Source organism: Mustela putorius, unplaced genomic scaffold (assembly GCF_011764305.1).
Source record: "Mustela putorius furo isolate JIRA1106 unplaced genomic scaffold, ASM1176430v1.1 tig00003932_pilon_pilon_pilon:0A:0A, whole genome shotgun sequence".
NCBI classification, from domain to species: Eukaryota; Metazoa; Chordata; class Mammalia; order Carnivora; family Mustelidae; genus Mustela; species Mustela putorius.
The window spans coordinates 6,804,277-6,831,828 of record NW_025422077.1 but is presented as its reverse complement, the minus strand read 5'-3'; the positions used below and the strand labels follow the sequence as shown (position 1 = coordinate 6,831,828).

At 44.5% G+C, this 27,552-nt stretch overlaps 1 protein-coding gene across 5 annotated transcripts in view; it reads right to left on the bottom strand.

Annotated features, from left to right (window-relative positions):
* The window catches only part of STOX2 (storkhead box 2), a 206,600-nt gene extending 187,276 nt beyond the window's left edge, over positions 1 to 19,324 (bottom strand). For 2 of the 5 annotated variants that reach the window (XM_045069456.1, XM_045069457.1), the window contains exons 1-2: positions 18,968 to 19,323; positions 18,351 to 18,793 (exon numbers count right to left, since the gene is read on the bottom strand). In XM_045069456.1, the coding sequence (XP_044925391.1) occupies positions 18,351 to 18,702 (352 nt within the window). In that variant the 5' untranslated portion in view covers positions 18,703 to 18,793; positions 18,968 to 19,323. Of the gene's footprint in view, positions 1 to 18,350; positions 18,855 to 18,967 lie in introns of those variants that run through there. The other 3 variants (XM_045069458.1, XM_045069454.1, XM_045069455.1) reach the window with 3 other exon arrangements.
* Between the last annotated feature and the right edge of the window lie 8,228 nt (positions 19,325 to 27,552).

Genomic DNA, 27,552 nt, shown 5'->3' with positions numbered 1-27,552 from the left:
GTATAAAAAATTCAATCCTTGAGGTGCCTGGGTGGCTCAGTGGGTTAAAGCCTCTGCCTTCAGCTCAGGTCATGATCCCAGGGTTCTGGGATCGAGCCCCACATCGGGCTCTCTGCTCAGCGGGGAGCCTGCTTCCTCCTCTCTCTCTCTGCCTGCCTCTCTGCCTACTTGTGATCTCTGTCTGTCAACTAAATAAATAAATAATCTTTAAAAAAAAAAATCCAATCCTTTGCAAGATCCAGAACCAGTGAGACGCTGTGAGACACCTCCTTACCAGAAAGGACCTCAATAATAGGGACTTCTGCAGAAACAGAAACTGAGGGACATGGTAAGCACAGGCACGTCAGTCTCCTGGACACTGCTTTAGTAATGAAATGAAAATAACCCGAAGTTTTCAGACTTTATTAACTTTGCAACTGGACCACACCTCAAAATCAGAGGGATGAGGGAAAGAAGCAAATCAGGTCTAACCACTAAGACTGAGACTAATATTGAGTGGGGTTTAATTTTATTTTTTTAAGATTGTATTCTTTATTTGTCTCAGAGAGAGAGAGAGAGACCATAAGCAGGGGGAGCAGCAGAGGGAGAATAAGGCTCCCAGCTGAGCAGGGAGCCTGAGGCAGGACTCGATCCCAGGACCCCAGGATCATGACCTGAGCTGAAGGCAGACACTTAACCGACTGAGCCACCCCGGCATCCTGGGGTTTACCTTTAATTCTGAAACTTATCATGCCACCAACTGCATTTCCTAAGCAGTCCTCACCTTCAGCTTTGTTGTCAAACTGTTTCTAGACTATTTGCTTGCCCTGTTTAAGAGCATAACCCTCACACCTTCTCTTCCAAAGACAGTTCACACGGGAACAAAACCACAACCTTAAAGTAAGCAAGTGACATGGAGGAAGAAGTTGACTTTCCCACTTGTGACTGACCGTGGCAAAATTTCACAGCCATGCCTCCTTTAGTAAACATAAAAACCCCACTCTCTTTTAATTGTACTGGGAGTGTCAAAATTAAACATATTGATGAAAAGTGTCACAGCAATGGTATTTTTCAAAGAAAAATATTTATAGTAACCTTGAAATATACATAGTTTTTCCTCATCACACAATTTTTTTAAAGATTTTATTTATTTATTTGACAGACAGAAATCACAAGTAGGCAGAGAGAGAGAGAGGAGGAAGCAGACTCCCCGCTGAGCAGAGAGCCCGATGCGGGGGCTCAATCCCAGGACCCTGAGATCATGACCTGAGCCGAAGGCAGAGGCTTTAACCCACTGAGCCACCCAGGCGCCCCCACACGATGTTTTTAAAGGCTGTTGGGGATGTTTGCTCACCGCAAGAACAATGACAATCACTTCATCATCCAAGTGTCCTGCTTGTTCTCAGACTCCCCAGCGAAGGAGAAACCCGGCCCAGCAGATGTATGTAAATGAGAGAAACAAGCTCTCACCTGGAAAAGTTGTTTTAATACGAAGAAGGCAATCACCACAGTAAATCTGTAAAGCCCGGCGGACTACCTGAATCAGATCCCTTTCCAGAATTCCTCTTAGTCGTCTTCTCAAGAACATCAGTGAGAAAATGTCTCCCCTCAAAAGCTAACGAGTGTGACTTACTAACCAAGAGTACGTTACCCGGATTCACCAGCAGACAGACTGAAAGGAATCAGACTTTTCGAAAACCACCTGCAAGAAGCCTGGAGGGTGTCCTCAAATTTTAAAAAAAATTAAAAGGCAACAGATGCCTGGGTGGCTCCGTCGGTTGAGCATCTGACTCTTGATTGTGGGTTGGGTCGTGATCTCGGGGTCGTGGGATGCTGCCTCTCATTGGGCTCTTTCTCTCCTTCTGCCCCTCCCCTTGATCACTCACTCACGCTTTCTTAAATAGATAAAAATTTAAATGTATTATTAAATTATTAATAATTGTTATACATAATATGTAAACATGTATTATAATAACAAAACATTAATAATTATAATAAATAATTGTGAGTCATTATTAATTTATTAAATACAATTTAAATAAATAAGATTTTAAAAATAAATAAATAAAATAAAGAAATAAAAAGATGGCTTTATGTTTTAAAATCAGCTATAAATGTTGGGTCTTTATCCCTTGAAGTTTCCACCTCTGTGTATTAGAGGGTCCATTTTTTTCTACCGAATATGCACGGCTCCAACTGAAAACTATTCCAAAGTGCAAAGAAGTTGGTCTTTTCCCCTGGAGATCCCCAAATAAAACTACTATGTCTCTGGACTCACGAATCCGGTGAGCACATTTCCCTTGGACAGCCCAGGGCCAAGCACAGACCCTGGGATCAGCATTCAAGGGTTTTCAATGCAAGGTACAGCATCTGGTGCTTAGCCCATGCACTTGGAGGCGAATAAGGCCCTGACCCGCGGGTTAAGGTCTTGTAGGTTCTGAGGACTTCTGGAGGCCACTGTTTCCTAATTCAGCCCCCCAAATAGGGTTTTTCTTTGGATTCAGTTCACCGCCTTGTAAGAATGTTGACCCTCTTTCCAAGCTCTAGTGGTAGTCTCCTACCTTGAAAAGGACAGACTTCATTTCTTCTCTCATGACAGTAGGGATCCATGGGACCCAGAACAGGTGAACATGATTTCAATGACCAGAGCGGACACCAAGAACCATGTTGGATCAATGGCTACACTGGAAATTCAGTAGCTTCCCCTGGGCCATCATCAGTTCCGCGGGTTCCACACTTGCCCTCAGACTGGCCAACGACATCGTCTGCAATTCCTCCTCCCCTTCCTCGCCAACGAAGCTGGGACTGATGTAAACATCTAGTTTTCATGAGACTATCTTTAATGGGGACTTTTTTTTTCCCTTTTCAACGAAGGGGTGATTTAAAATAAAACGTTCACGGTCTTGGTGGATTTCTGGTTATCTTCCCCACTTCCGTCCCACCTCTTGCAAAGACGTCAATGCTCCAGAGGAAAAAAAATGTTTGCCATTTCTTTAAAAACACTTTTTTGTCATAACTAAGGCTAAATAACATCATTACTCAGCATTTAAAAATATATACACTATTTGGGGCACGGAGTGGTTCAGTCGGTTAAGCACCTGACTCTCGATTTCGGCTCAGGACATGATCTCAGTTTCCTGAGCTCAAGCCCCATGTCAGGCTACACGCTCAGGGGGAGTCTACTTCTCTCTCTCTCTCTCTCTGCTCCCCTCACCCCTGCTCACATGCTCACACACAAGAGCACACATTTTTTCTCTCTCTAAAATAAAGTAGATATTTATAAATATATATATGCAATATACACCTTCTTCTTTACAATATACATTTATGAATCCAAATGTGACTTATAACTCATGCAATTATTTATGATCTTCTGAACACACCCAGGAATTCTGAAGACTGGCCAGGCCTACAAAGGGAAGGAGATATTGACCTTACACCCTGGAGGCTGAGGCTACTCGGGGCCCCCTTCATGTGTGCACACCTTCTGATCATTTCATGTCTCCTAATAAATATGAAAGTATCAAATCACTCTTTGAACACTCTTTTTAGGATAAGCACATTCGACTTGTCTGGCTCTGACATCTTCCTCTGTCCTCCTAAAAAAACAGAAACTGGTCAGCACTGCTTTCCTCTTTTGTAAGGTTCCCCACTGTTACTCCTGCCTCAGGGGTGACCCAACATGGCAGCTCTCAGTGACACAGAGACCGATGAAAAAGGCCGTGTGTTGACCTCCCCAGCACGCCTGTCACTTGGCTGCATGTTAACAATAAAGTCCATTATTTCCTGTAAAATTATGATCTCATTCACACCCCTTCCTCCCAGCTATGAGAAAAAGAACCTTTTTCCCTTTGCTTGACAACAAAAATATGCCGTGATCACAGTCTTCTCTCTTGCTCGTCAAGATGCTAACCAGACCAGTTTCTCTGGGGCTTTGGCTAATCATCCAATTTATTTATTTTCTTTCTTAGTTGAAATACAATGAACATACTACCTAACTTATTTTTTTTTAATCTATGGTTCCGGTTGTATCTTCTAAGGCACCGTTACAATACAAACAAATTTAATATGTACTGTTAACTGTAATCACCATTAGACTGATGTATATTGTAGTATCTTGCTAATATTATGCCTCATTTGGACATCATTCCATTTTTCTCACTTATGCACCCTCCGAATGGACTTTTAAAAAGAAGCAGCATATAACACCCTCCCCCAAAAATGGGAGATGCTTTAAATGAAGTGTTTTATTCAATACTATCTTTGTTAAGGGCTTATACTCAAAAGTAACATCACTTCTCACTGAAGAAAATCTGGAAAATGGAGGGAAAAAATGAAATCACCCTTATTTAGGTAATCACCATTACCTAAACTCAACCATTATTAATATTCACTAATTAATATTCAGTGTATTTTTTTACACGAGTGGAATTTGCAAAGGGTCCTAAATGCCAGCCATAGGCTGGCCACAGAACCCGCCTTGCATGTTAGAAATACAGGCTCCTGGTTGTCTGGCTGGGAATCCTGATCCATCAGATCTGGGATTAAGCCACAGAGTATTTATTCATTTATTAATTCATTTAGTTATTTAAAGTTCCACAATGCACAGTCAACTTCATGAATCACCAGTTTGAAGCACACATTTTGGGTCCCACAGACCTGGGCCCATCACTTAATATGGCTGAGCAAGATTATCCAATCTCTCAAAGCTCAGTTCCCTCATCCATAAAATGGGTGCATCCAAGACCATGTATAAAAATTCAATAAGAATAGGTACTTGGCACTGTGCCCAAAACATACTCATCATTCAGCATCTGTTATCTACTGTTATTCTTTCTCATTTTTTCCCACGCACCTGGTTTGAGATATTCGTTCTGACTTATATTGCTATGAAACACCACACACACTTGCACGTGTGTGGCATAGACATTTCCCCGTGGTTCCATTACCATCAGAGACCTGAGAACAGTTATCTAATAGTCACACAGTACACAGAAATACAATTTACTGTCTACTCATGATATTTAGGTTACTTACAATCTTTCTTTTCTTTTTTTTTTTTAAGATTTTATTTATTTAAAGAGAGAGAGAGAGAGAGCACGCACACTGACAGCAGGGTGGGAGGGGTGGGGGGAGACGGGGCAGAGACCCTAAGATCATGACCTGAGCCAAAATCAAGAGTAGGATGTTCAACCAACTGAGCCACCCAGAAATTGTACGATGAAGGCACCTGGGTTGCTCAGTTGGTTAAGCGCCTGCCCTTGGCTCAGGTCATGGTCCCGGGTCCTGGGATTGAGTCCCGTGTCAGGGTCCCTGCTGAATAGAAAGTCTGCTTCTCCCTCTCCCTCTGTCCTCCCTCTACTCATGCTCTCTCTCTCTCTTAATCTCTCTCAAATAAATAAATAAAGTCCTTTTAAAAAAATGTATAATGAATAGTGTCCTACACACAGCTCTCTGTAGTTTGGATCCCTACCTTAGACACAGTCCTCAAGAGAGAACTACCATATCAAACTACATGAATATTTAGATGGCTTTTCCATACATACTGAGACAAGATGCTCTCCAAAAAGAATTTTTTTCAATTTACAATACCACTGGCAATATATTAAGGTTATCAAACTCATCTTGCCTATACCAGGCATGAGTCCTTTTTTTCCCCAATGTTGAAATCTATGAAAGGATAAATCAAGATACATTACGTTTTTAAAAATTTACTTGAGCGAACAATTCCAACTGGACACTACCGAAACCAAAAAGGGGTTGGAAGTCTCCCTGGGGGAGCAGAAGTATTTATAGAGAAGACACAGAAGCAAAGCAAGGAAATTACTTAATTGGCTATAATTTAAATTTTTGTCTTACTTGGGAAAATTTTCAGCTGTTATGATAGTTGTTCTTAAGTTCCATTTTCTCAGAGTCAATAAAGTCTAGTTGACTCTGGGTTTACTCTGTTTACATAGGCTACCAAAGGCGTATAGGCTTTCTAATGGCCTCCTTGATCAACTATTTTGTTAAATGGGACTTTAGAAATAGCCCCTAGCAGCCGGTTAGCATTAACTATACCTATAAGTATACTTATGTTATACTTCTAAATCCACATTACATAGAGGATTGGACTAGGACATTAGAAACTGAAATTTACCGTCTCCATCCTCAAAGAAGTTACAACCTAATGCAAAAGACACATTCACAGGGATGTGCTAATAGAAGCAAGTAGAACTCTCCTGCCGATTCTTTTAAACTATGTGATTATAAAAATGGTGATCATGTCAACTTTTGTGACTTGAGAAGACAGTATCTTAATTGAAATGCCTGAATAATCTTTTTGGCGTGAGCACAAACTTGGCACAATGACCCACCTTCTTAGGAAATTAAATATGTTAGCTATATTACAGAGGACTTCATTCACTCATTTGAGTGCCCAGGCTTAAATCCGCGGATTTAAGTACCCAGGGTCAAGGCTTAGAGAAAAGGACCCACATTCTCTCCGCACAATTGCATGTACTGTAAATCCGTCTCCTTGAAAGTAGAAGCAGTTTCTGAGTGGGTCATGCTCTTCACCCTCACACTGGCTAACACAGATTCACACTGTAACAGAGGAGGCAAATTTCCAGTCACTGAAATCGTGCGAACTCACCAATTCACATCGAACGGGTCTTTAGAACAGTCTTCAGTTCACATTGTGTTAGCGTGTAAATGATCCCTCCTCCTTCTACTAATAAATTTCCAGAAATTTTATAGGAGGGGGGGAATAATTGAAAGCTTTGCTTATTTCAGCAAAGCTTCCTTTTTTTTCAGACCTGAAGTCATTTAAAAAGTGTAGACACATTAAAAAGCACGATGCACAATGGGATTTTATCAACTACTCATCAGTTTCAGCCCATACACATTTAAAATATAGTTTATTCAAATTATATGTAAATTAGCAAATGTAAATTACATTCGCTTTTACACTTTCAGTACAAGTGTAGCTACATACAGCTGGACTTTGAAGAATCCAGGCTTTCTTACTTCCGGCCACTTTAGGAGGAGCGGTCACCTACTTTGAAACAAAAGAAACTGGTATTATTTATTTTAAGAAAACAAAGACATTTGGGGTGCCTGGGTGGCACAGTCAGTTAAGCATCTGCCCTCTGCACAGGTCATGATCTCAGGGTCCTGGGATCGAACCCCACATTGGGCTCCCTGTTCAGCAGGAAACCTGCTTCTCCTCTCTCTGCCTCTCCTCCTGCTTGTGCTCTCTTACTCTCAAGCAAATAAATAAAATCTTAAAAAAAAAAAAAAAGAAAAGAAAAGAAAGGCATTTGGGAGTTTTCTGAGTCTTATTTCTTCCCTAGTGCCAAAGAGATATATAAATGCTCATTTTTAAAAGAAAGAAGGGTGGAAAATCATAAGATTAAGTCTTTTCTTCACAGGAAACCTTTTATCATGAGTCACAAAGACTGAATTAACACCACCAGCAATTTCCATCTGACTGTGTCTTTGTGGGCTTCTACAGGCTGAAGACTTGCTTCCGCGACAAGTTTCTAGTCTCTTTCTTGTCTTTATTTATTCATTGATTCGGCATAAGTAGCTTCACACAGAAATCAATCTCTTCCGCAGGGAAAATCATGGAGGATTTACAACAGCAGAGGAGAGTGACAACCACCAAAACTGTCCCCCAAGAGAACAGCAGGATGCTCCACACGCAGGGCCCGGCTCGAAGACCCGGTGCTGGCTGGAACATCTGGACTAGCAAGGGAGCCCTCAAGAGTCACCATGCCCTGCTCCAGCACAAAGCAAATGATTTCTAAAAAGCTGACACTGTAGGGCCTTCCAGATAAACATAGAAGTTCCAAACAAGAACAAACGTATCAGTTACTACAATACGGTTAAGGGCTCAATATACCTAAAAGACAAATACTCTTCACCTTGAGTTAAAATTCAAACTCTAACTCTATCTTGCTTACAAAACATACACCAAAGCAGAAGGATACAGAAGATGAAAATGCTGGGCATGGAGCTTGCATTAAAACAAAAAAATTCACAAGAGGACTTGGGGCGCCTGGGAGGCTCACTCAGTTGTGTCAGACTCTTGGTTTCAGCTGAGGTCAAGATCTCAGGGTTCTGAGATTGAGCCCCACATCGGGTTCCGCGTTCAGCGTGGAGTCTGCTTGAGATTCTCTCTCTCTTTCTCCTTTTGCCCCTCCCCTCTCCCCACAGTGCACACTCATGCGTGCGTGCTCTCTCTCGATCTCTGTCTCTAAGAAACAATGAAAACCAAAAGATTAAAAAGAAAAAAGAGGCAGTGATATACCCACCAAAACACAGAGATGGCACCATGAATCCTGGAAAAAGATTTCAAGGTAAAAAGGATGAGAGAGCACTATGTGTTAAGTGTATATTTACATGTAATATAAATGTACACACACTTACATGTATATGTGCAAATATATAATTATATATATATTTATATGTCTATAAAAGGCAAAAAGTTAACAGTAAACATATGTGTTGGCCATCCCCTGACCCTGAATCTTAAATATCAAGAATAGAGTCCTGTTATTAAGACTCTGCTTCACCTTTTTCCTGGGATATTGTCTCATGGTTTAAGGACATTTCGCAAATCATAATCCAAGTGAGACGACTTTGTTTAACATTCAATTATAAAAGAAATAAAACTCTCAATGATAAGGAATGAAGCCAAAACCTGCATCCAACAGAAATGACAACCAATTTTGCCATATGACTCCACTCGTATGAAGTTCGAAACAGGAATGAACACATATTTGGTGAACTTACAAATGACAATCAAGGGAAGGAGTGACAGAAATTTCAGGATAATTATTATCTCTTGCAGAGAGAGAAAAGGACACCGTGGGAGAAAAGTGCAAAGATGCTACAGCCGTTCATGCAACATGTTATTCTTAAATTGGAACATGGTTGCACATACTTTGTTTTAATCTTATGACATATGTGTATGTGCATACATATGTATGTGTTTTGTATGTAGAAATTTTTTTTATATATACCAGTTCATATTTGGAAACGTTTATAAGCTAGATGTATTTATTAGTTGGGGTCACTGGGCCAATGTTGTACGGATATATTCTAACAGGATATATTCTAATAACCATACCCAGATCTGGAGCAGACTCTTTCATTAAGCTCACAACACTCTGTCGTTCAGCACCTGTCATACTTCAGAGTTAAATGGGGATGAGACAGAAATTCCTATCCTGAATCTTTCAAGTCTTTGATAGTGGTCTTAGTTCCTGTGAGCCTCATCTCCAAAGGCAAAAAAGATTTTATGACTGTTTTACTGGAAGTGGAGAGACCCGGAGCTGCCACAAGGCTCTCTGCATCAGAACGGTCCTTACTTACTCCAGAGTCAGGAAGCTAACCTGGAGATTCTCCCAGTGGCTGAGGACATCAGTTCCAACTCCACATCCATGAACTAGGAAATAATTGCAGGGTGATCTGGCATTCTGCGAAGGTAGACTTGGTTATGAACTCCATTGATTCCCTGACAAAGCCCAAGTTCAATCAATTAAAATAGTCTGATTTTTTAAAAAAAGGAAGAAAGAAATGACAGCCAGCTTTTTAAAAAGTTGACAGCTCAGACTCTGGAATCGGATTACTGGGTTGAATTTGAAATTGCTTGTTCATGCAAGGTTACTCTCTGAACCTCAGTTTTCTCTTCTGTGAAACAGAAATAATGTTAGCACTACCTCTATAAGGATTAAATGAGACAATGTATCAAAGTGTTTGGAACAATTCCTGACCCTGATACCAACTCTGAAGCACAGCCAGTCAATATTTAATAAAATGAAGGAGCATCTAGCATAAAGACTGTGTTCTAGAATGTTCCTTCAGCATAAGAGGAAATGTTAAAGATACAGGAAAGAGTAGAAGATGTTAGTGTAACCCTCACTGCCTGGGAGCATTCAGAGACATGGTTTCTGAAGTACTGATTTCTTTCCTCTACATTAGCGCTTCCCCGTTACTAACTAAAAGCCTCTTTCTTATTTTGAAACAAATTAATAACCAGATTCTGATGAAAGGAAAGTGATCAACCCAGGCAAATGTGCAGGTCATAAAGTCTCCTGTAACAACCAATCGATCATCTCTCCAGAGATTCCGTACTAACTCCAAAGTCAGCAGGCTTTCCAAGTCTCTCCACGCTGGGCATGACCAAACGAGAAGGGAACCAGGGGGAAAGATGGGCCATCAGAACCGAGGGTGTGAGAGGGCATTTTGGAGGGAGCCGGTTTGAGGATCTGGGGGAATATGGGGAATTTGAGACCCCAGCATACATCATCAATGAGATGAAGAGTTGGGATTTCTTTCCAGAAGGATAGCAGTGCTCATGGAGCTGTATCAATGTTTTCTGCCTCAGGAAGAGTCTAGAAGTGTCCGGCTGGTTGACCAGAGGCAGAGATTTGAGGGAAAAGGCCAAGGTGTGTTGTTCAGTCTGGACAGTCTTCTTCACACAGCAGGGGGAAAGCCCTCTACCACAGGCCCCCACATTTCAACCCATGATCCTCCCCCAGGCCCGCATGAGACTGACACAGAGAGAAAGCACAGAGCTCAGTCCCCACCCATGCTCTCCGACGGGGACAAGAAAACTTCCAAGAGGAGGACCTGATTCGCGGCAGAACTGTCCAGTGGGAACCCAACCTGCACCTCGCCTACACCAGACGGTCTTCAATGCTTCCTTGTGACCCCCATGCCCTGGCTTCCCCCTGGCACTCCGTGTGTGTCAGCCATGGACCCGTGGCCTCCTGCACACTCCCAGCCTCCCCCTCGCACGCACGCTCCAACCCACGCTGCTGGGGTGCGGCTCCTCCCGGCTCTATCTGCCTCCCTAGGGCCACTGCCAAGCAAGCAAAAGGAGGAAAAAACTGAGCTGGAAGGCTAGTGGGTCTGTGACTTTAGGAATAAAGGACAGTTGCCCCCAAGCTGAAGTCAAAGAGGGAAGGAACTGAGAATTGGCACGGTAGTGGCTGCAAACACGGACGGCATTCTGGGGTGGGCATGCAGACCCCTTCCGCTGACGGGGCTTGGAACCGCACAACCCATCCCCCAAGTAGGACATAGCCTCAATGGGCAAGAGCCAAAGGATGAGGAATATTTGTAGATAAATAAAATTTTGTCTTGAGAATCCTATCAACCCTCCAAGGGGTTCAGGATGTAGACCATTCTCCCCCCTCATGAAGGAGTCAGAAAACTGTCTAGGACTCATGAAGGTCACTTTCAGGGGTGGCACAGTGGTGATGGGGGCAGGGGGCGGGCGGGGAAAGGGAGCCTGGAATTTCTGAAGATCAAGCCCCTTAGAAGAGGAGGCGCTGAGTTCTATTATCTTGTAAATGGATTCCTAAGGGGAACTTGAGTTTCCAGAAAAATCTGGGGGAGAGCAAACTACTCAGAAAGGAAGAGAAGGAATCAATCTACCACGGCAAAGGTGTGAAAGGGGAAAAGGCCCATACCCTGGAGGGAAAGTTGGGGGGTGGGGGGTATCTGACACTGCTTTGGAGGAAGTGTGGCAGCCACAGAAGGAGAATGCTAAGAGACAGCAGCTTTCCCCGAGAAGGACCAGAGCAGAAGCCTGCAGCCATCCTTGCGGCCAGTGTCTCCTCAGCGCCCCGGGCTGACTGCGAGGACACAGGCTACAGCGATCTCAGGTGGTAAGAAGATGAACTCCCCGCGGACTGCACTGCGCCCCCTGAAGATATTAGTAAGCCCTTAGGGACCCCCAGGGCCCTAGATTCTTGAGACGATGGTTATTTTGAACAGACTACTAATCAGTTCGTAAGCAGCAAAAGTATTTTAGGGGCTTCACGAGACACTGAAAAAATACAGGAATTTATTGTGTTTCCTCGTGTCTTAGGAGTGAAACTGACAGCACGGAGGTAGGCTTTCATACTGTTAACATCATAAGAACGCCTTAAGACCCGGTCTGTTCCACACGGTGTCCACAGCCCTGGGGACCTTCTCTGCCCTCCTAAACAGGCTTACCTTCATCTTTGCCCCAAAAAGACTCTGATGGATCCTCTTTATCGAGGTCACTTATCAAATTCTTCAAGCTGCCTCTAGTTCTATTCCTTGATAATGTCCTAATTTGCTGTTCTCTATCAAGAGAGATTGACTGTGGGGCACCTGGGTGACTCAGTTAGGCATCCGACTCCTGATTTCAGCTAAGGTCATGATCCCGGGGTCCTGGAACCGAGCCCCACATTGGGTTCCTTGCTCAGTCAGGAGCCTGCTTCTCTCTCTCTCTCTCTCTCTCTGCTGCTCCCCCTGCTTGTGTGCTCTCTCTCCCCAACAAATAAATAAAATCTTAAACAAAAATAAAGTAAAAAAACAAGCCTATGATTATATTTATAGCTATAATACAGAATGAAAGGTGTCAAAAACTTGTATTAGGGATGCATGAACTGAGCAGAATAACGACTCAGGTACATCTGCAAACTTTAAAGGGACTATGGTAAAGTCATCCACGCCATCCACATCAAACCCCATGCACATCAGCGTATGAGATCCTTTAAGCAGGATGAAACCTTTAAAGTTATTTGCAGCAAGTAGTTTGTTTTACCCCAAAGCACTGGAGTGCTTATACTCTGGGACAAGAGAACACGGACACCTTTCGGTTTTACACTCCTTTAAAAAGAACTTGGGGATAACTGACAAATTTACCTCTTAATGCAAGAGGGAGAGAAACACGTGCTCCGGGTAAAATTCACAAACGCCTGCCAAGCCTCCTGGTTGTCACAGCAAGCCCGTGAGTCCCAGAAGTTCATTCTCAAAGCTTTATTACAATGAAACTGACACGCCTTTGCTGAAAATATCTTTGAGCCAGAGTGAGGTAATTCATAAGAATATTTTTTGTGACCAGCCAGAAATAAAATTTGAAATGCACCATCTTTGGCTGTTTTAGAGTTCATCCTGAGATTTTTCACATGCGAGGTAAGGTTCTCTAAGAGTGAGGCCCGTGTCTGAGGCCCTTCTGGATATTTTCTGGATTTTCTTCAGAAGCCCTACAGGTGCTCTATGCTCACTGGATGCTCAACGCCTTGTCAGCTCGGAAGAAAATCGCAGGCCTCCAGGCCCTCTGGCCTCATCTCCTGGGCCGCCTTCCACTTCCGTTCTGCTGCTGGTTCAGCCAGCCGCCGCTCCTTCCTGTTCCTCCAGCAGGTCAAGCTGATTCCCATGTGCTCTCCCGTTGTCCGCAGACCCATCATCACTCAAGTGCTCCACGAAGGAGCGGTTATTACAGAACAGTCGCTCTGCACACTGGTGGGGAAGGGCGCTAGCTTCACCGCAGAAAGCGAAGAAGTCGCTCTCCTTTGCCTAAGCACCTTTGGCAACCGCACAAAGTAATGAACCTACCCGTTTGGCCCAAAGGAAGCTCAAACATGACGGTCTCGGGCAACACCCTCGACCCCGACACTGGTTTCTCCTCTCCGCTGTGTCGTGATAAGGAGGACACAGCCCCTTCCAGCCAAGCCGGCTGCCACTGGGCCACCGGCCCCCTGAATTGTTGGGAGGGTGCGTGTCTGTCTTGGAAGGAAATTTTGGTCACGACAACCTCACCAAAGGGAAAGGAAGAAAAAGAAGAAAGAAAAGTAAGAAAGGTAGGTAGGAAGGAAGAGAAAGAAAGAAAAGAAGAGAAAGCAAGACAAGACAAAACCCACCGTCTGGCCCCAGATCCCAGCTCTTTCTCTTACTAACTAGGTATCCTTGAAGCAGTGCTTGTTTTTTCTGTCCCTCAGTTTCTTCGTTTGTAAAACGGGGGTTAATAGTGATACCTAAATGGGACGGCTGTCTTAAAGATCCCGTGCTATCTTTAATATGCGATCTTTAATACGCTAATATTTCAGATGCTAAGTGAAGTGAGACAGAGAAAGCAAAATACTGTATGATTTCACTTATATGCGGAATCTGAACAAGACAAATTTACAAACCAGCAAAAAGCAGCAACAGCCCCATGAACACGGAGAACAAACTGATGGTGGCCGGAGAGGAGGGGGCGGGGGAAGGGCTAAATGGGTGGAGGGGGATGGGGGGCGCAGGCTTCCAGGTAGGGAACGGATGTGGGATGAGAGGCACCGCGTACGGAATATGGTCAATGGCGACAGGACAGTGTTGTACGGGCACAGATATGAGCTGCGTCTGTGATGAGCACGACAAAGCGCACAGACTTGTCAAATCACTATGTCGTACTCCTGAAACTCCTGTAACGCTGCGTGTCAGCTATATTTCCAGTTTTAAAAAAAAAAATGAGTGAATAAAAATAAAGTACTTAGACAATAATAAATGACGGATAAACACTGACTACTAACCTATTTCTCCTCCTTGGTCTTTATTCTAGCACCTGCCTCAATTTTACCGCACTTGAGGCTCTGTGAAATTCTTCTATCTTTGTTGAATTTTTGAAATGTCTGCTGCCCCACTAGAAGGGATCTTCCAGAAGTACAAGGGCTGTGTCCGACCTGTTGTCTACTTCCGTTCCCAGAACAGATCCTAGAAGTGGTAGGTGTTGCAGTTGCTGGATGAATCAGTCGCTCTCTTTCAAAAAGCTTCGTAACACTCATGAAGCAATCCCCACCATCTGTCTCTGAGTGTTATTTTCAATTTGAAGTTGACTTAAGTAAAATAAACCTCTGGGGGGGTATATACAAAGTTTTTTGGGAGAATACGTTTTTTGTTTGGTTTTGTTGTTGTTGTTGTTTGAAGGTTTTATTTATTTATTTTAGAGAGAGAACAAGAGTGGGGAGAAGCAGAGGGACAGGGAGATGCAGACTCCACACGGAGCCTGGAGCCAGATGTGAGGCTCGATCCCACAACCCTCTGAGATCACACCCTGAGCTGAATTTCAAGAGGTGGTCACTTAACCAAGGGAGCCACCCAGGTGCCCCTGCTGTTGTTTTTTAAATAAACTCATAACCCCAAGATCAAGAATCACATGCTCTATGAACTGAGCCAGTCAGGCACCCCCATGAGAATATATTTTTTTAAAAAACAAACAAAATAGAAAACTCTTCTGGGAACACCTGGGTGCCTCAGTCGACTAAGCATCTGACTCTGTTTGGACTCAGGTCATGATCTCAGAGTGGGGGGATTGAGCCCCGCAATGCTCCACACTCAGGACGGCCCCTGCTTGAGACTGTCTCCCTCCCTCTGCCTCTGCCCCTCCCTCTTATAAATAAATAAATACATATATGTGTGTGTATGTGTAAAAGACAAAACCCACACAATTCTGTCCTAAAATTCTACAACTTGGAGACACCACCATAAGAGAGCAACTTCTTTTGAGAAAACCAATAAACATACTGAATTAGAATAAAATCTTGATATCCATAAGTTCTAAACAACTTTATAATATAAAACACAAGTTCTGATTTAAAGTCTAAAAAGCATACAGCATCTTTGGTGCCAAGCATTTGAATATCGAAGGATGAACTGGGGAAATAAAAGGAACCACTGGCAGGGACAGAGAACTGAGAAGTGAAGTCAGGAGACCCCACGGCATTGACCGCGGGGTCTGACTAAGGCTGGCAGGTGGGAAAACCTGAGCCCTCGGAGGAGGAGTACGTGAACTGCACACAAAGGTCCGTGAGTTAGGAGCTGGGACAGGAAGGCCCTCCAAACATAGCCCAGATAAATGGTATCTTCTTAAGGAACCAACCCTTGACCATGGGATGTACCTTAGAGAGTGACCGCCCTAATACAGCTCCCATCACCTCTCCCCACAACCGTGTCCACGAACTTAGCTGGGGTTCCTGTGTCTGACCCCCTTCCAGTCCCATCCCCCAATCCCACTGGCCCCAGAACTTTCCTTATACCAGCAAGCAAATCATGTCACCCCTCTTCCTGCTCAAAAGCCACCAGTGGCTTCCACATGGGTACACCTGGGCCTAGCCTCCTTTCGAGTTGTTGGATCACACCCTTCTCCCCAGCTGCCTGCACCAGCCAGTTTCCAAACAGGTCATGAGCTCCCCAACCTGGTAATTCTGCTCCTGCTCCTGCCTGCAGAGAAAAGCTGTGGTGTTCTGAATGAACCCCATGCACCCCCCATGCGCACGCGTTCTAGCTCAAGCCTCAGCTCTGGGAATCCTCCCTGCCAGCTTACAAGGCAGAAGAACCTGCTCCTCACTCCCTTAAAAGCCCTGCCCAGTTCTGTGAAATTTTTTCTGAAATTTTCCGAAATTTTACAGTTGGTGAGAACCACATGGTTTGGAGTTACAGGCCAAAGCCATTTGGAATTGCTTGCACCTTCCATCCTGTGGCAGACACCGAGGCTCCCACAGAGAATTCTTAGAGCAGATAAACTCTCTCCAACAACTCAGCATTTTACAGTCATTACTGAAGCGCCACTGGAATTCCAGTAGAAATTCTGAACCCCCAAATCAGCTCAAAAGAAAGTGACCACTTGGATCCCAGCAGACATCACTCCTGCTCCTTTATCTGATGCTCCTGTCTGGGGAGGCTTTTTCTTTGCACCCCATCAGGGTACTGAGTGTGTGCGTGTGGGGGTGGGGGGGGTTGAACAATGCAGGGGCTGCGCCCACCCCATCAGCTGGAGACGGCCCAGACTACCCAGCCGGATCGGGACAATGGTCAATCCACGACAGCAACTTGGAGACTTCCAAATTGCCAAAATATTTCTCTTTGGTTCATAGAAGAGATCCCCAATTCCAACAACTTTATAAATTCTGCTGAAATAAAAAAAAAATATATGAACTGATATTTACAAGTCAAATGCTATTGAAACAATGTCTGGGATTTCAAAAGGGCATTAGGTGGGCAAGGGAGGAGGCGAAATCAGACTGGCCAAGTCCTAATGTATTTCAAAGTTGGATGATGGGTACATGGGAATTCAATGTAAGATTTTTGAATTAGGCTACCTTTCTATGTTTGAGATTTTTGAAAATGAATAGGGAAAAAAATTAGAATGAAGTCAAGTTTAAAAGAAGACTATTAAATGCTGTCATCTAGACAGAGTATAAAAATAATTGCATATATCCCTGCTTCCTGGTGTGTTGCAGCCGAACATCAAGAGCAGATGAAGCCTCAGAGGCATTAACCTTGGCCCTTTACTAAGGCAGCTTAATTACAGGTAGTCCACTCTGGGTTTTGCTAAAGTAAAAAAAAAAAAAAAAAAAACTAAACTAAACTAAAGCACCTTTTGAAATTTGGCATGGGTTACAAAACACTCAAGATGCAAGCCTTCCTGGTTTTTTTGTCTACTCAATTCAAAGGAAGCTTTGTAGAGATTTCTGCTATGCAAAAACAGACAAAATGCCACTAAATAAAAAATGCTATCGATTGGCGATAGGCATACAGGAATACACACGAACAGGTACAAGCTAATCGGTCAGAGGAAGCAGCGTAGCAAGAGTGGGCAACGAAAAAGGCGGTTTTACAGTGTTTTCGCGTTTGAACTTTTGACCTCCTCCCAAAACGTCACGAAAGAATTCCTAAACCGCGGTACTAGAAAGAACGCTTTCTTTCTTGAAGTCGTTGCATCAAACACTACTATGTTACCATGCACGTTGTTAACCACTGGGCCCAAGGTACAAAACTTGTACCTTATTCTAAAAGAAATGCAATCTGGATCAAGAACATAGGAGAGCAAATACAAAAGCAAACAGCAAGTCGGGCAACACTGGAAGCGCGCAGCGACTAAACCTTTAGGGCTCTCCCCCCACACACACACTCTTCTTTTGTTGAGGACCAGACTGTTGCCTGATTTCCTCATGTCCCTTCTTAAACCTTCAAACACACAAAACTAAAGAAAGACGAACCGGAGGCAAGACCTTGCAAACTAAATCCACAGTTCTGTCTGGCACAGAAAAGCCGGCGCCCGACACCCACGCGCCCCAGAGCCGCGCCGAGGGTCAGGGTGGTCGCCCGCGGAGAGGACGTCGAGGGACCGCGTGGGGGCCGCCGCGCACCTGAACTGCCCGCCGCCGCCTCCCGCGGCGGAGCCCGACGCTACCTGATGCGACCCGAATGCTCTCCGGACTTCCCTCGCGATCGCTCGCCTCCCCGGCCGGATCCCGGCAGCGCGCAGCAGGCAGCACGGCAGAGCCTCCCGCGCCGCCCCTACCTGGCCGGCCCCAGGCACCGCCCCGCTGGAGCGCGCCGCCCGCGCCGCCGGGAGGCTCCGGGGGAGGAGGGGGGTGTGGGGAAAGGTACGAGTCCCGGTTTTAGGTGCCAGGAAGTTCCCCAATCCCGCGCTCGCGGAGGCCCGCCGGCCCCTGCCCCGGCCGCGGCTCGGAGGCGGAGGGAGGCGCGGGGCGCCCCCGGGAGCCGGCCGTCCCCGTCGCGGGGCCCGACGCGGGCTCTGCGCGGGCTCCGGGCGGGACGGGGCGGGCGGCGGCCGGACTCACCGAGGCAGCGGATGTGGAAGCCCGAGGGCGGCCGCAGCGCCCGGCGCGTCCAGCCCTCGCGCAGCGCCTCCAGATGCTCCTCCTTGCCCTGGATCAACAGGACCTGCTCGTCGATCCAGCCCAGGAAGAAGGTCTCGGCCACCGCGGCCGTGACCTTCTTGTTCCAGAAGTGCTGCATGTTCTCGGCTTTGAAGTCGGCGAAGATCTCGTAGCCGATGTGGTGCCGGGCGAGCTGGCGGGGCTGGGCCGAGGGCGCGGGCTGGGCGGCCCCGGACCTCTCCCCCGTGGGCCCCTCGGCCGGGCCCAGGACGATGGCCAGAGAGTGAGGTGCGATCTGCAGAAACTTCTCCATCTCCCGAAGCAGCCGGCGCCCGCGCCGCGCGGCCCCCGCTCAGCGCCGCCGCCGCCTCCCGCCGCTCCCGGGAACAGCCGCCGGAACGTCGCTGCGCGACAGGCGGGGAGCGTTAGTGCCCCCACCCGCGCCGGGGCTGGCCGCGCCCCCCTCCCCAGCCCCGCGCCCCAGCCGCCCGGGACCCCCCGCGTAGCCCCGGCGTCGCCGCGCCGGGAAGGGGACCGTGCGCGGAGCCCGCTCAGGCCCCAGCCCTGGCGCGCGTTACCTGCAGCTCCCGGCCACCCTCCGGGCACCGCTCATTTTCCGGCGGCGGCACCCTGGCCTCCCTCGGCGCCCGGCGGGCCCGGCAGGGGGCGGAGACGCTGGAGGAGGAGGGCAGTCGCGCCGAGGCCCGGAGCCCTCTGGGCTGGACTTAACCGAACTCTCCAGGAGTCCGAAGTGGAAGGTGTTCGAGGTGGCCCGGAAGGCCAGAGGTGGGGGGTGCGTTTAGGTGGCAGGGCTCAGAGGAGACCTAGAGGCTCAGGGCGCGGGGGGGTAGAGGGGGGCGACGCACAGCGACACTTGGAAGGCAAAGATTCCCGAGCCGAGTGTCGCTCCTCCCCACGCTCCACCCCCCACCTCCCACCTCTTGCTGGAACAAGTGGATTAGCTAGTTGACTGGTTGATGGGCCCTGGGAAGTCGCTTTTTAAAAAACTTAGACAAACCACACAAACGTGTCATCAGTCCCTCCTCCCAAACTTGTGGCACTCTCCTGTCATATCTCCATCATGCACCGTGGGACTGCTACAGAAGACACCTAGTAATTCCCTGTGTTGTCTACACAACACTCCCTTGGTGAAGAGAACACAGATATTACCAGGAAAGGTAACCATCATGCTTTAAAAGGAAAACAAACAAACAAACAAACAAAAACCTTCGTTAAGGTTGCTTCTCTACAAAACTGTGTTTTGCTTATTTTTCATTGAGAAACACTATACATAGTTGTCATATATCTAAAGAGATGATTTAAAAAAAAATAAAAGAAAGACTATCAAGAGGAGCATAAGGGTTAATGCTCCATGTGAATGATTTTTCCAGAACAAAGAATGTTTCCTAGAATACACAAAGGAATAGTATATTCAGAAAGCTAACTCTAGAAAGATTGCTTGAAGCTTTCAAACAACGGGCTTTCCAGCTTCTGCTCTCTAGGCTCAAAGGTCTTAGAGCTATGTTTTAGTCAAGAGTAAGACTCAAGCCTGCCCTCTCCTTGCATCTTCAGGGAAAGCCCCTTTTCCCAAATGCAGGCCTTAGGAGTTCACTGGAAGATGTCTGGACCAGCCCTGTGGGCATACCCTTCCCACATGAGGCTCCCAGGGTCCCTATCTTCCTTGGGCAGTAATCTCCCTTGATGATAGAGCAAAATTCATTCAGTGCTCCTGGAATGCAAGGGTCTTTAATCCTCATAACAGCCCTGTAAGTTAGATATTACCATCCCCATTCTATGGAAGAGGAAACTAAGCAAAAAGAATGTAAGTAAATGGGACACTTGGGTGGCTCAGTCAGTTAAGCGTCTGCCTGCGGCTCACGTCATGATCCGGTCCTGAGATGGAGTCCCTCAGTCCTGCACCAGGCTCGTTGCTCAGTCGGGAGCCTGCTTCTCCCTTTACCTCTGCCTGTCGCTCCCCATCCTTGTGCATGCACGCTCTTTCTCTCTGACAAATAAATAAAATCTAAAAAAAAAAAAAAAAAAAAAAAAGAATGCAATTCGTCTAGGTTTTCCAGTCATAACATAATAGAACTGCAGTCTAAACCTAGACAGTTTGTCTCCAAGGCTCAACCCCTGCGCTTTTATATCTGTTCCATTTAGCCAACCAACCACTGGCAGATAAAATTTTCAAAAAAGTCCTTCAGCAGTGCTTCTTGAATAAATGATATTTTACATCTGTAGTAGGTATCTATTGTGGTATAATAAATCACCCCAAAATGTAGCAGCTTAAAACAACAAGCATTCATTATCTGACACTTTCTGTGAGGTGGGAATCCGGGCATGGTCCAACCAGATGCCTCCAGTTCAAAGTCTCTCTACAGTTGCCGGCAAACAAGGCTGTAGTCTCATCTGAAGGCTCGCTTGGTGTGCATGCTCTGTCAAGTTCACTCGCATTGTAATTGGCAAGATTCAGTTCCTTGAGTGTGGTTGGACTGAGGGTCTTAGTTCCTCCCTCTCCAGAGACTTACTCTTTTCCTAACAATATGAACGTCTATATAAGGCATCTCACAACATGCTAGATGCCTCCCCTCAGATCACCTAATTTGGAAATCACAATCCAATCCTGGAGATGACCTCCCATCACCTCCGTTGCATTCTGTTTGCTAGAAGTGACTCACTCAAGCAAATCCCAACTCCAAGGGAGAGGATTACACAAAGATATGAGGACCAGGATGTAGGAATCGTCTTAGAGGCTGTCTACCAATGAAAAGGTTTCATTTTTACGAGGTTTGCAATAGTGTGACAAATTAAAGGCGCAACTTCTAATATAAATGCTCTCACATACAGCTAGGAAGCTCTTCATACATGTGCACATACGCACACAAAACACTACTGATCCTCTGAACAACTAGGGTCACATGAGAGTCTAATACTATCAGAACTCAATGACATTAATCTGAGGAGCTATCTAATCCATTCTTACCACTATCCTCACCTGCATGATCAGCCCCATTAGCATTATTAGGGGCATTTATGATTACATTACACTGTGATGTGCTAAGAACTTTTTATGTATGTGATATTATTGTGATTTTTTTATAGGATAAACACAATGGCAATAATATCTTTGAGATAAGTAGCCCAACACGTTTTCATTTTCAATAACCCTGTGTTCCCAGATATGCATGAGCTCGATTGCTTGTGCTCCACGTCAGTTCACCAAAATCTGTCTTCTTTCTTTCTTTTCTTCCTCTATCTTCCTCTCTCTTTGCTCCCCTCCCCAGCCCCAATTGAAGGTGCAAACGTTGCTCAGCAAGGAACTATTTCCTTTCCTAGATTCAGTTTTCGTGACCTTTATGTTGACCCAAATAGCATGAAGATTTCATGGTTATTTTCCAAGGAAGGGTGTTCAACATTTATCAAATGCCTCATTCTTACAAAATTCAATGTGGAGGGGTGCCTGGGTGGCTCAGTGGGTTAAGCCGCTGCCTTCGGCTCAGGTCATGATCTCAGGGTCGTGGGATCAAGCCCCACATTGGGCTCTCTGCTCAGCGGGGAGCCTGCTTCTCCCTCTCTCTCTCTGCCTGCCTCTCTGCCTACTTGTGATCTCTGTCAAATGAATAAAATCTTTTAAAAAAAAAAATTCAATGTGGAGAAACAATTATTATTTCAATTTTCCCATTGAGAAAACTGCAGTTCACAGACGTTAAATAATTTGCCTAAGGTGAAACTAATAGTTGATCAATCCAAAATTTCAACCAGACCTATGACTCCAAAATCCATGCTTGTTCAGCGTTCACTGCAGCCTCCAAGGGAACTAAGAATCCACCAGACAGACCTGATGTTACATCATTCAGAAGAAAGGCTTGCACCAATTTCCTTGAAAACACTCAGGAAAAACAGCGAAAAACTCTTTGAGTACTAATCAAATAAGAAACCCCCAAACCCAACTCCAACACTGGGGAGAACACTTGCCTCGGCTGTCTCAATCCTGAGGTTCAAGATTGAGTGGGACTTGTGCAGGAGGAGAGAGCACTGTGAATGAACTTCTCTGTCAGCATTTCTCCCCACTGCCTGCAGTCAACCGCCTGCCATTCTGGTGGGGAGAGAGGGTGTTGCTGAACTTTCTCTTGTCTGGGCTTATCAATTGCTGATTGTCCGCTGGGGTATAACAGAAGTTCAGACAATCATCACTCAGGGAGGTACATTCCAGCCTAAGGGCCTTCCCTTTGGAATTTCTGCTGGTGGCCGGCAGTGTTTTCTAAAGACGGCTGCCATGATATTGCCCAGGTACGTGCATTTCTGTAATACAACTTTGCCACTCCCTCAGCAAGAGGTAGTGTCTCTCTCTCTCTCTCTCTCTCTCTCTCTCTACCTCCTTGACTCTGGCCAGGCCCTGTGATTGCTTTGCCCAACAGAATAGAGCTGAATTGATACTGTGCCAGCTCTGGGCATGGACCTTATTGGATTCATCGTTCTCACTCCCGCTCTTGGAAGCCAGCCACCATGTAACAAGTGCAACTCTGCTGAGATCATCATGTTGTGAGGACGCCTGAGCTAGCCACATGAAGAGGGTATGGAGAGAGAAAGGACTGTGCCTGCCAACTCCCAGCCATGCTTGCCATCCCAGCCCCAGCAACCAGAAACTTTATTCGTGGGAGTAAAGGAGACATTCTAGTCCCAGCTGACACCAAGTGGAGAAGAACCGGGACCCCAGACTGAACTCCAGTCTAGACATGTCCGGGTCTTTAAGTCACTCCAGCTGAAGCTTCCAACTTAGTGTAGCACAGGTGAGCCCTACCTGAATGTCTACCCCACAGAATGGTGAGCACAATAAAGTGCAGCCGTTTTTCATCATAGTTTTGAGGTGATTGGTTATAAAGTCATAGATAAGGGGACCACTATTGGCTGTGGCAGTATTTGCATGCTTCTTATGGAACTCAAATGTGTAAAGAATCCAGGCAGGAAACCATATTTCAATAACATCCTGAGTGTGGTACCTATGGAAAGTCAACTCGTAGAAAGAAAAAGGAAGTGCTGCCATGTTATTTTTATATCACCAGGGTTGTAGTGGGATTTAGACTAATACATTGAAGGCATCAATTAATGTGTCAGGAACAATGGCGTCTGCACAAACCACTTAATAAAATCTTGCTGCAACAGGAGTCTAGAATTTCCACAAACTTCCATAAGCATGGGGTCACCACGCTATCTAATTAAAAGCCTCATAATACAAAAGTAAATAAGTAAATAAATAACTTTAAAGGCACCAGGTTGGCTCAGTTGGTAGAGCATGTGACTCTTGATCTTGGGGTCACAAGTCCAAGCTCCACATTGCATGTAGAGATTACTAAAAAAAAAATAAATAAATAAAATTAAAGGGAAAAAAGCTTCTTAAATAGTTATTTCAAGGGTAATTCACTTATACCCTTCACAGTGTCACACCACTCATGCAGTAGTAATGATTTTATTTGACCCTTATGAGTACATGCTTACCTACTATCTGGAATGAATTGATTATTGATGACCTGAATTATGTGTCTGTAACATCCTTTCCTAGATTAATAATAAAAATAACTAACATTTATATTGTGCTTCCTACGGAATGCATCCCACACTAAGTACGTTACATATATTATTCATTCATTTCCTCCACATGACAACCCTATGCTGTAGATACTGTTGTCATTCTATATTTACAGATGGGAAACTGATCCACAGAGATGTTAAGCATAACATGCTCAGGGACTCAGATGTTAGGTCACCAAGTAAGGATTCAAATCCACACACAGCCTGTGCTCTTGACAACTCTACTATAAGGCCTTTTCACTCTTCTTCAAAGAGTTAATGATCATCTTATTATCATAGCAGACATGTGTGAATCACTTGCTTGACGATTTTGACTATATTTTGTGGTTTAGAATTAATTTGATATTGAAAAGACTGCAAAAGTATATCACATGCTTCACTTCTTCCAACAACCTACCACACATTCTTACCGCAGTCAAGACCAAATTGATCTTCCTTACATGGAAGTCGTTTTCATTGCCCGAGACACTTTTCAAAATGGCTCAAAGTGCTCCCAGCTGCTACTCTGATTCCTCACTCAGTTTTCCCCCAAATGGTTCATCTTTTCCAGGGCAAAATTCAAGACTGCCACCGTAACTGAGAGACTCACAGAGCCTAAAAACTAAGATGGTTCATCTAGATGTTTCTTGAGATGTTTTTGAATAATGCCTTCATTGACAATGACAAGGCCATGACCACCCCCCCACCCCACGTACTCTGGCTGTCATATGGCACTGGCCTTGGCATCTCATTGGCAGTGGCAGAAGCCCATCCCAGTCAAAACCAATTTTCAAAGACCAGTGTACAAAATCTATTTTTCTTCGTCTTGTGTTTCTGTTAGTGGTTCGTGTGTGCTCAGTTCCTAGAGGTATGCACAGCAGCAATTAAGGGGAGAAACCAGTCTAGAATAATACTTTATCCCCCATGAAAATATTTTACAATTTTTCTGCCTGTTATTGTAAACCCAATTCAATAACCCTAAATTTCATGCAAAAATCATTTTTATTTGAACAAAACTTCCATCAACTACAGCAAATTCATGGGTTTTTTTCATGTAATGTTTTGTAATGCTGGTTGTCCATACCATTAGCATGCATGCCTTGGGCTTCAACTCTGAGCGACTGAGAATCACTAAATCTTGTTCCCATTCATTAACAATCATATGACAGATAGTCACTGTATTCCAGGTGCTGTGCTGAGTCCGAGACACAGAAAAATATGACCTAGTCTTTATTTGGGGGGAGCTCACATTTTATAAGAGACAAAAGACTAATAATCTCCCTGAAATGAAATTTTGTCTTTTGGTGCAATGGTAGAAGCATGTACTTCTGGGTATCCCACAGGAGCAGAAAAGTGGGAGGGATAAAACGAAGCAGTAGTTCACTAAATGGGTGACATTGAGAACAAGCTAAGAGTTTATACAGTAGGATATTGAGCGAATGCTTGAAAGGTAGGTATTTATTGTATGATATTCATGAATTCCATACAGCTCTTTCCAAACTAAAGCATATGTTCCAGGAACGAGTATCTATCACTGAGAAGTGTGTCACAGAAACTGGTTATTAACAATAGAGTGTCTGTTCAGGATTGATTCCTTTCTATTTATTTTTAAATTAGGCTAGATTCAAAGTTCCTCCAATAAGTTTACTCTCATTCCTCTGCAAACTACAAGGCTTTTTAGATCAGGAAAGGAAGGGGTGGAGGGATTCATGCATTTCACTAACATTCCCAAGGGGTTGTATCCCTCATGTAAAAGGTATTCCTCATTAAAGTTCTGGTGTTGGAGGAAAAAAAAATGGCAAAGTGCTGCTCTAATACATACTATATCATCATTAATTTTATAAGTGCATAGAAGAACATATATAACACCTCATTGCTATTCCACTGAAATAAAAATGGCTGACATTAATAACAAAGCAACAAGATAAAGCAAACACAATGTTTGTATATTTTCTCCTACTCACTGGAATGGACTCAGTTCCTTATCTGTTGGGTTTTTTAAAATATAATTGCCAAGTTCTACCCTTGATTATGTGTCCTCCAGATAGGGAAGTGAATGCTCAGTGTCAGAGATCTCCAACCGTGGAAATTACAACCTGTCAGGACCCTGCCATCTTGCCCAAAGTACACATTCTCCAGTAAACAGGCCCTCCCCCTCTGAGATCACTGCACATGGCAGATCTCCAAAGGCAAAAGAAGGGGAAGCTAAAAATAGACAGTTTTAGGAAAATGCTATGATTAATCAGATAACTGCTATCTGAAACATGCAGATATCAAAACATTTTAAAAGGCAGAAACACAGTCATTCACGAGAGGAAGCTAAATGATCTAATTCATGTTGTATTTGTCCAAAAGTGGAATTCCAAAACCATCTATCTTGGGCATTCGATTATAAGCAGAATTAGATTCTTTTGCTGTTTTACACTTAATTACATTAGAAATGTGACTAAATAAAGCATTTAGAAAAATATTAAATGTAGCTGGCTACTCTTAATGATTCAAGATAAAGTTATTAACTTCAAAACATTTATTCCATTTATTGCCGATGAAAAATATAGATAACTCCTCTCACAAAAAAAAAAAAATGTGGTTTTGTTGGCAGTTTGTTCACATTTCCTTTATACTCTTAATGGGGATTGTTTTGATAATTTAGAAGTACAAAATAAGTGGCACATTGACAAGAATTTTTTACCATCTGTGGCAGTTATTACAAATCCTGGTGTCTTTCCAGCTCATCACTTTCAATTTATTCTATTTATTGTACTTAAACATTTTTAAATGCCTAAATGTAATTTGGAAAACTAATTAGATAAGTGCTCCACGTCTAAATATTGTATTTCATATGAGAATTAAATATATACATACAACAAAGACAACATGTTTTCTTTGAAAACATGTTGATTATCAAGAAAAAAGTGCATGTAGGTTTCCCATTTCTGGCAACAGAGCACACTACATAGTCTAAAAATTTCTCTGTGCAAGCATTTAAAATTATGTATATCAAAAGTACCACCTCCAGCACTGACATTATGCTTCTAAGTGGGATGGAGTTGTTAATGTCAGACCAGTGATTTTGCCAGGAACCTAGAAAAGCTATATAAAATATAAACATTGTCTGCTTAAAGGCATCACATAGTTGCTGAAGGACGAAGGAAAGAAAGAAATAAAATTTCAGAGGGAAGACCCATGAAGAAGTAAGCTGACCTTCTGTAGCCACTTTCCCCAGAGGAAATGCTCTGTCCAATTCCTGGATATGAACAGAAGCTGAAAATCCAGTCTTTGCCTGATGAGGGAACTGCTCCTGGTTGATGCAGAAACCCACAGAGTTTTGGCAGTTTTATGCAGCTGAAATGACATAACTGGAAGGTCTCAAATGAGGAAAGTTTCTCTTTAAGAGAGCTGCAAAGGATGAGAGGAAGAAAAGCTGGGCTGAACCCCTCAGAAAAGGAAAGCCTTTGGCAATCTCAGTATAACAATGAGACAAAGATTGGAGTTCATGATATGTCCAGGGGGCAGAGCCCCAGCACACACATCAAGCTCTCAGCTGAAAGTTTCAGAGGACACCAGCATGTGAGGGGGGTGAACCAACTGTAAA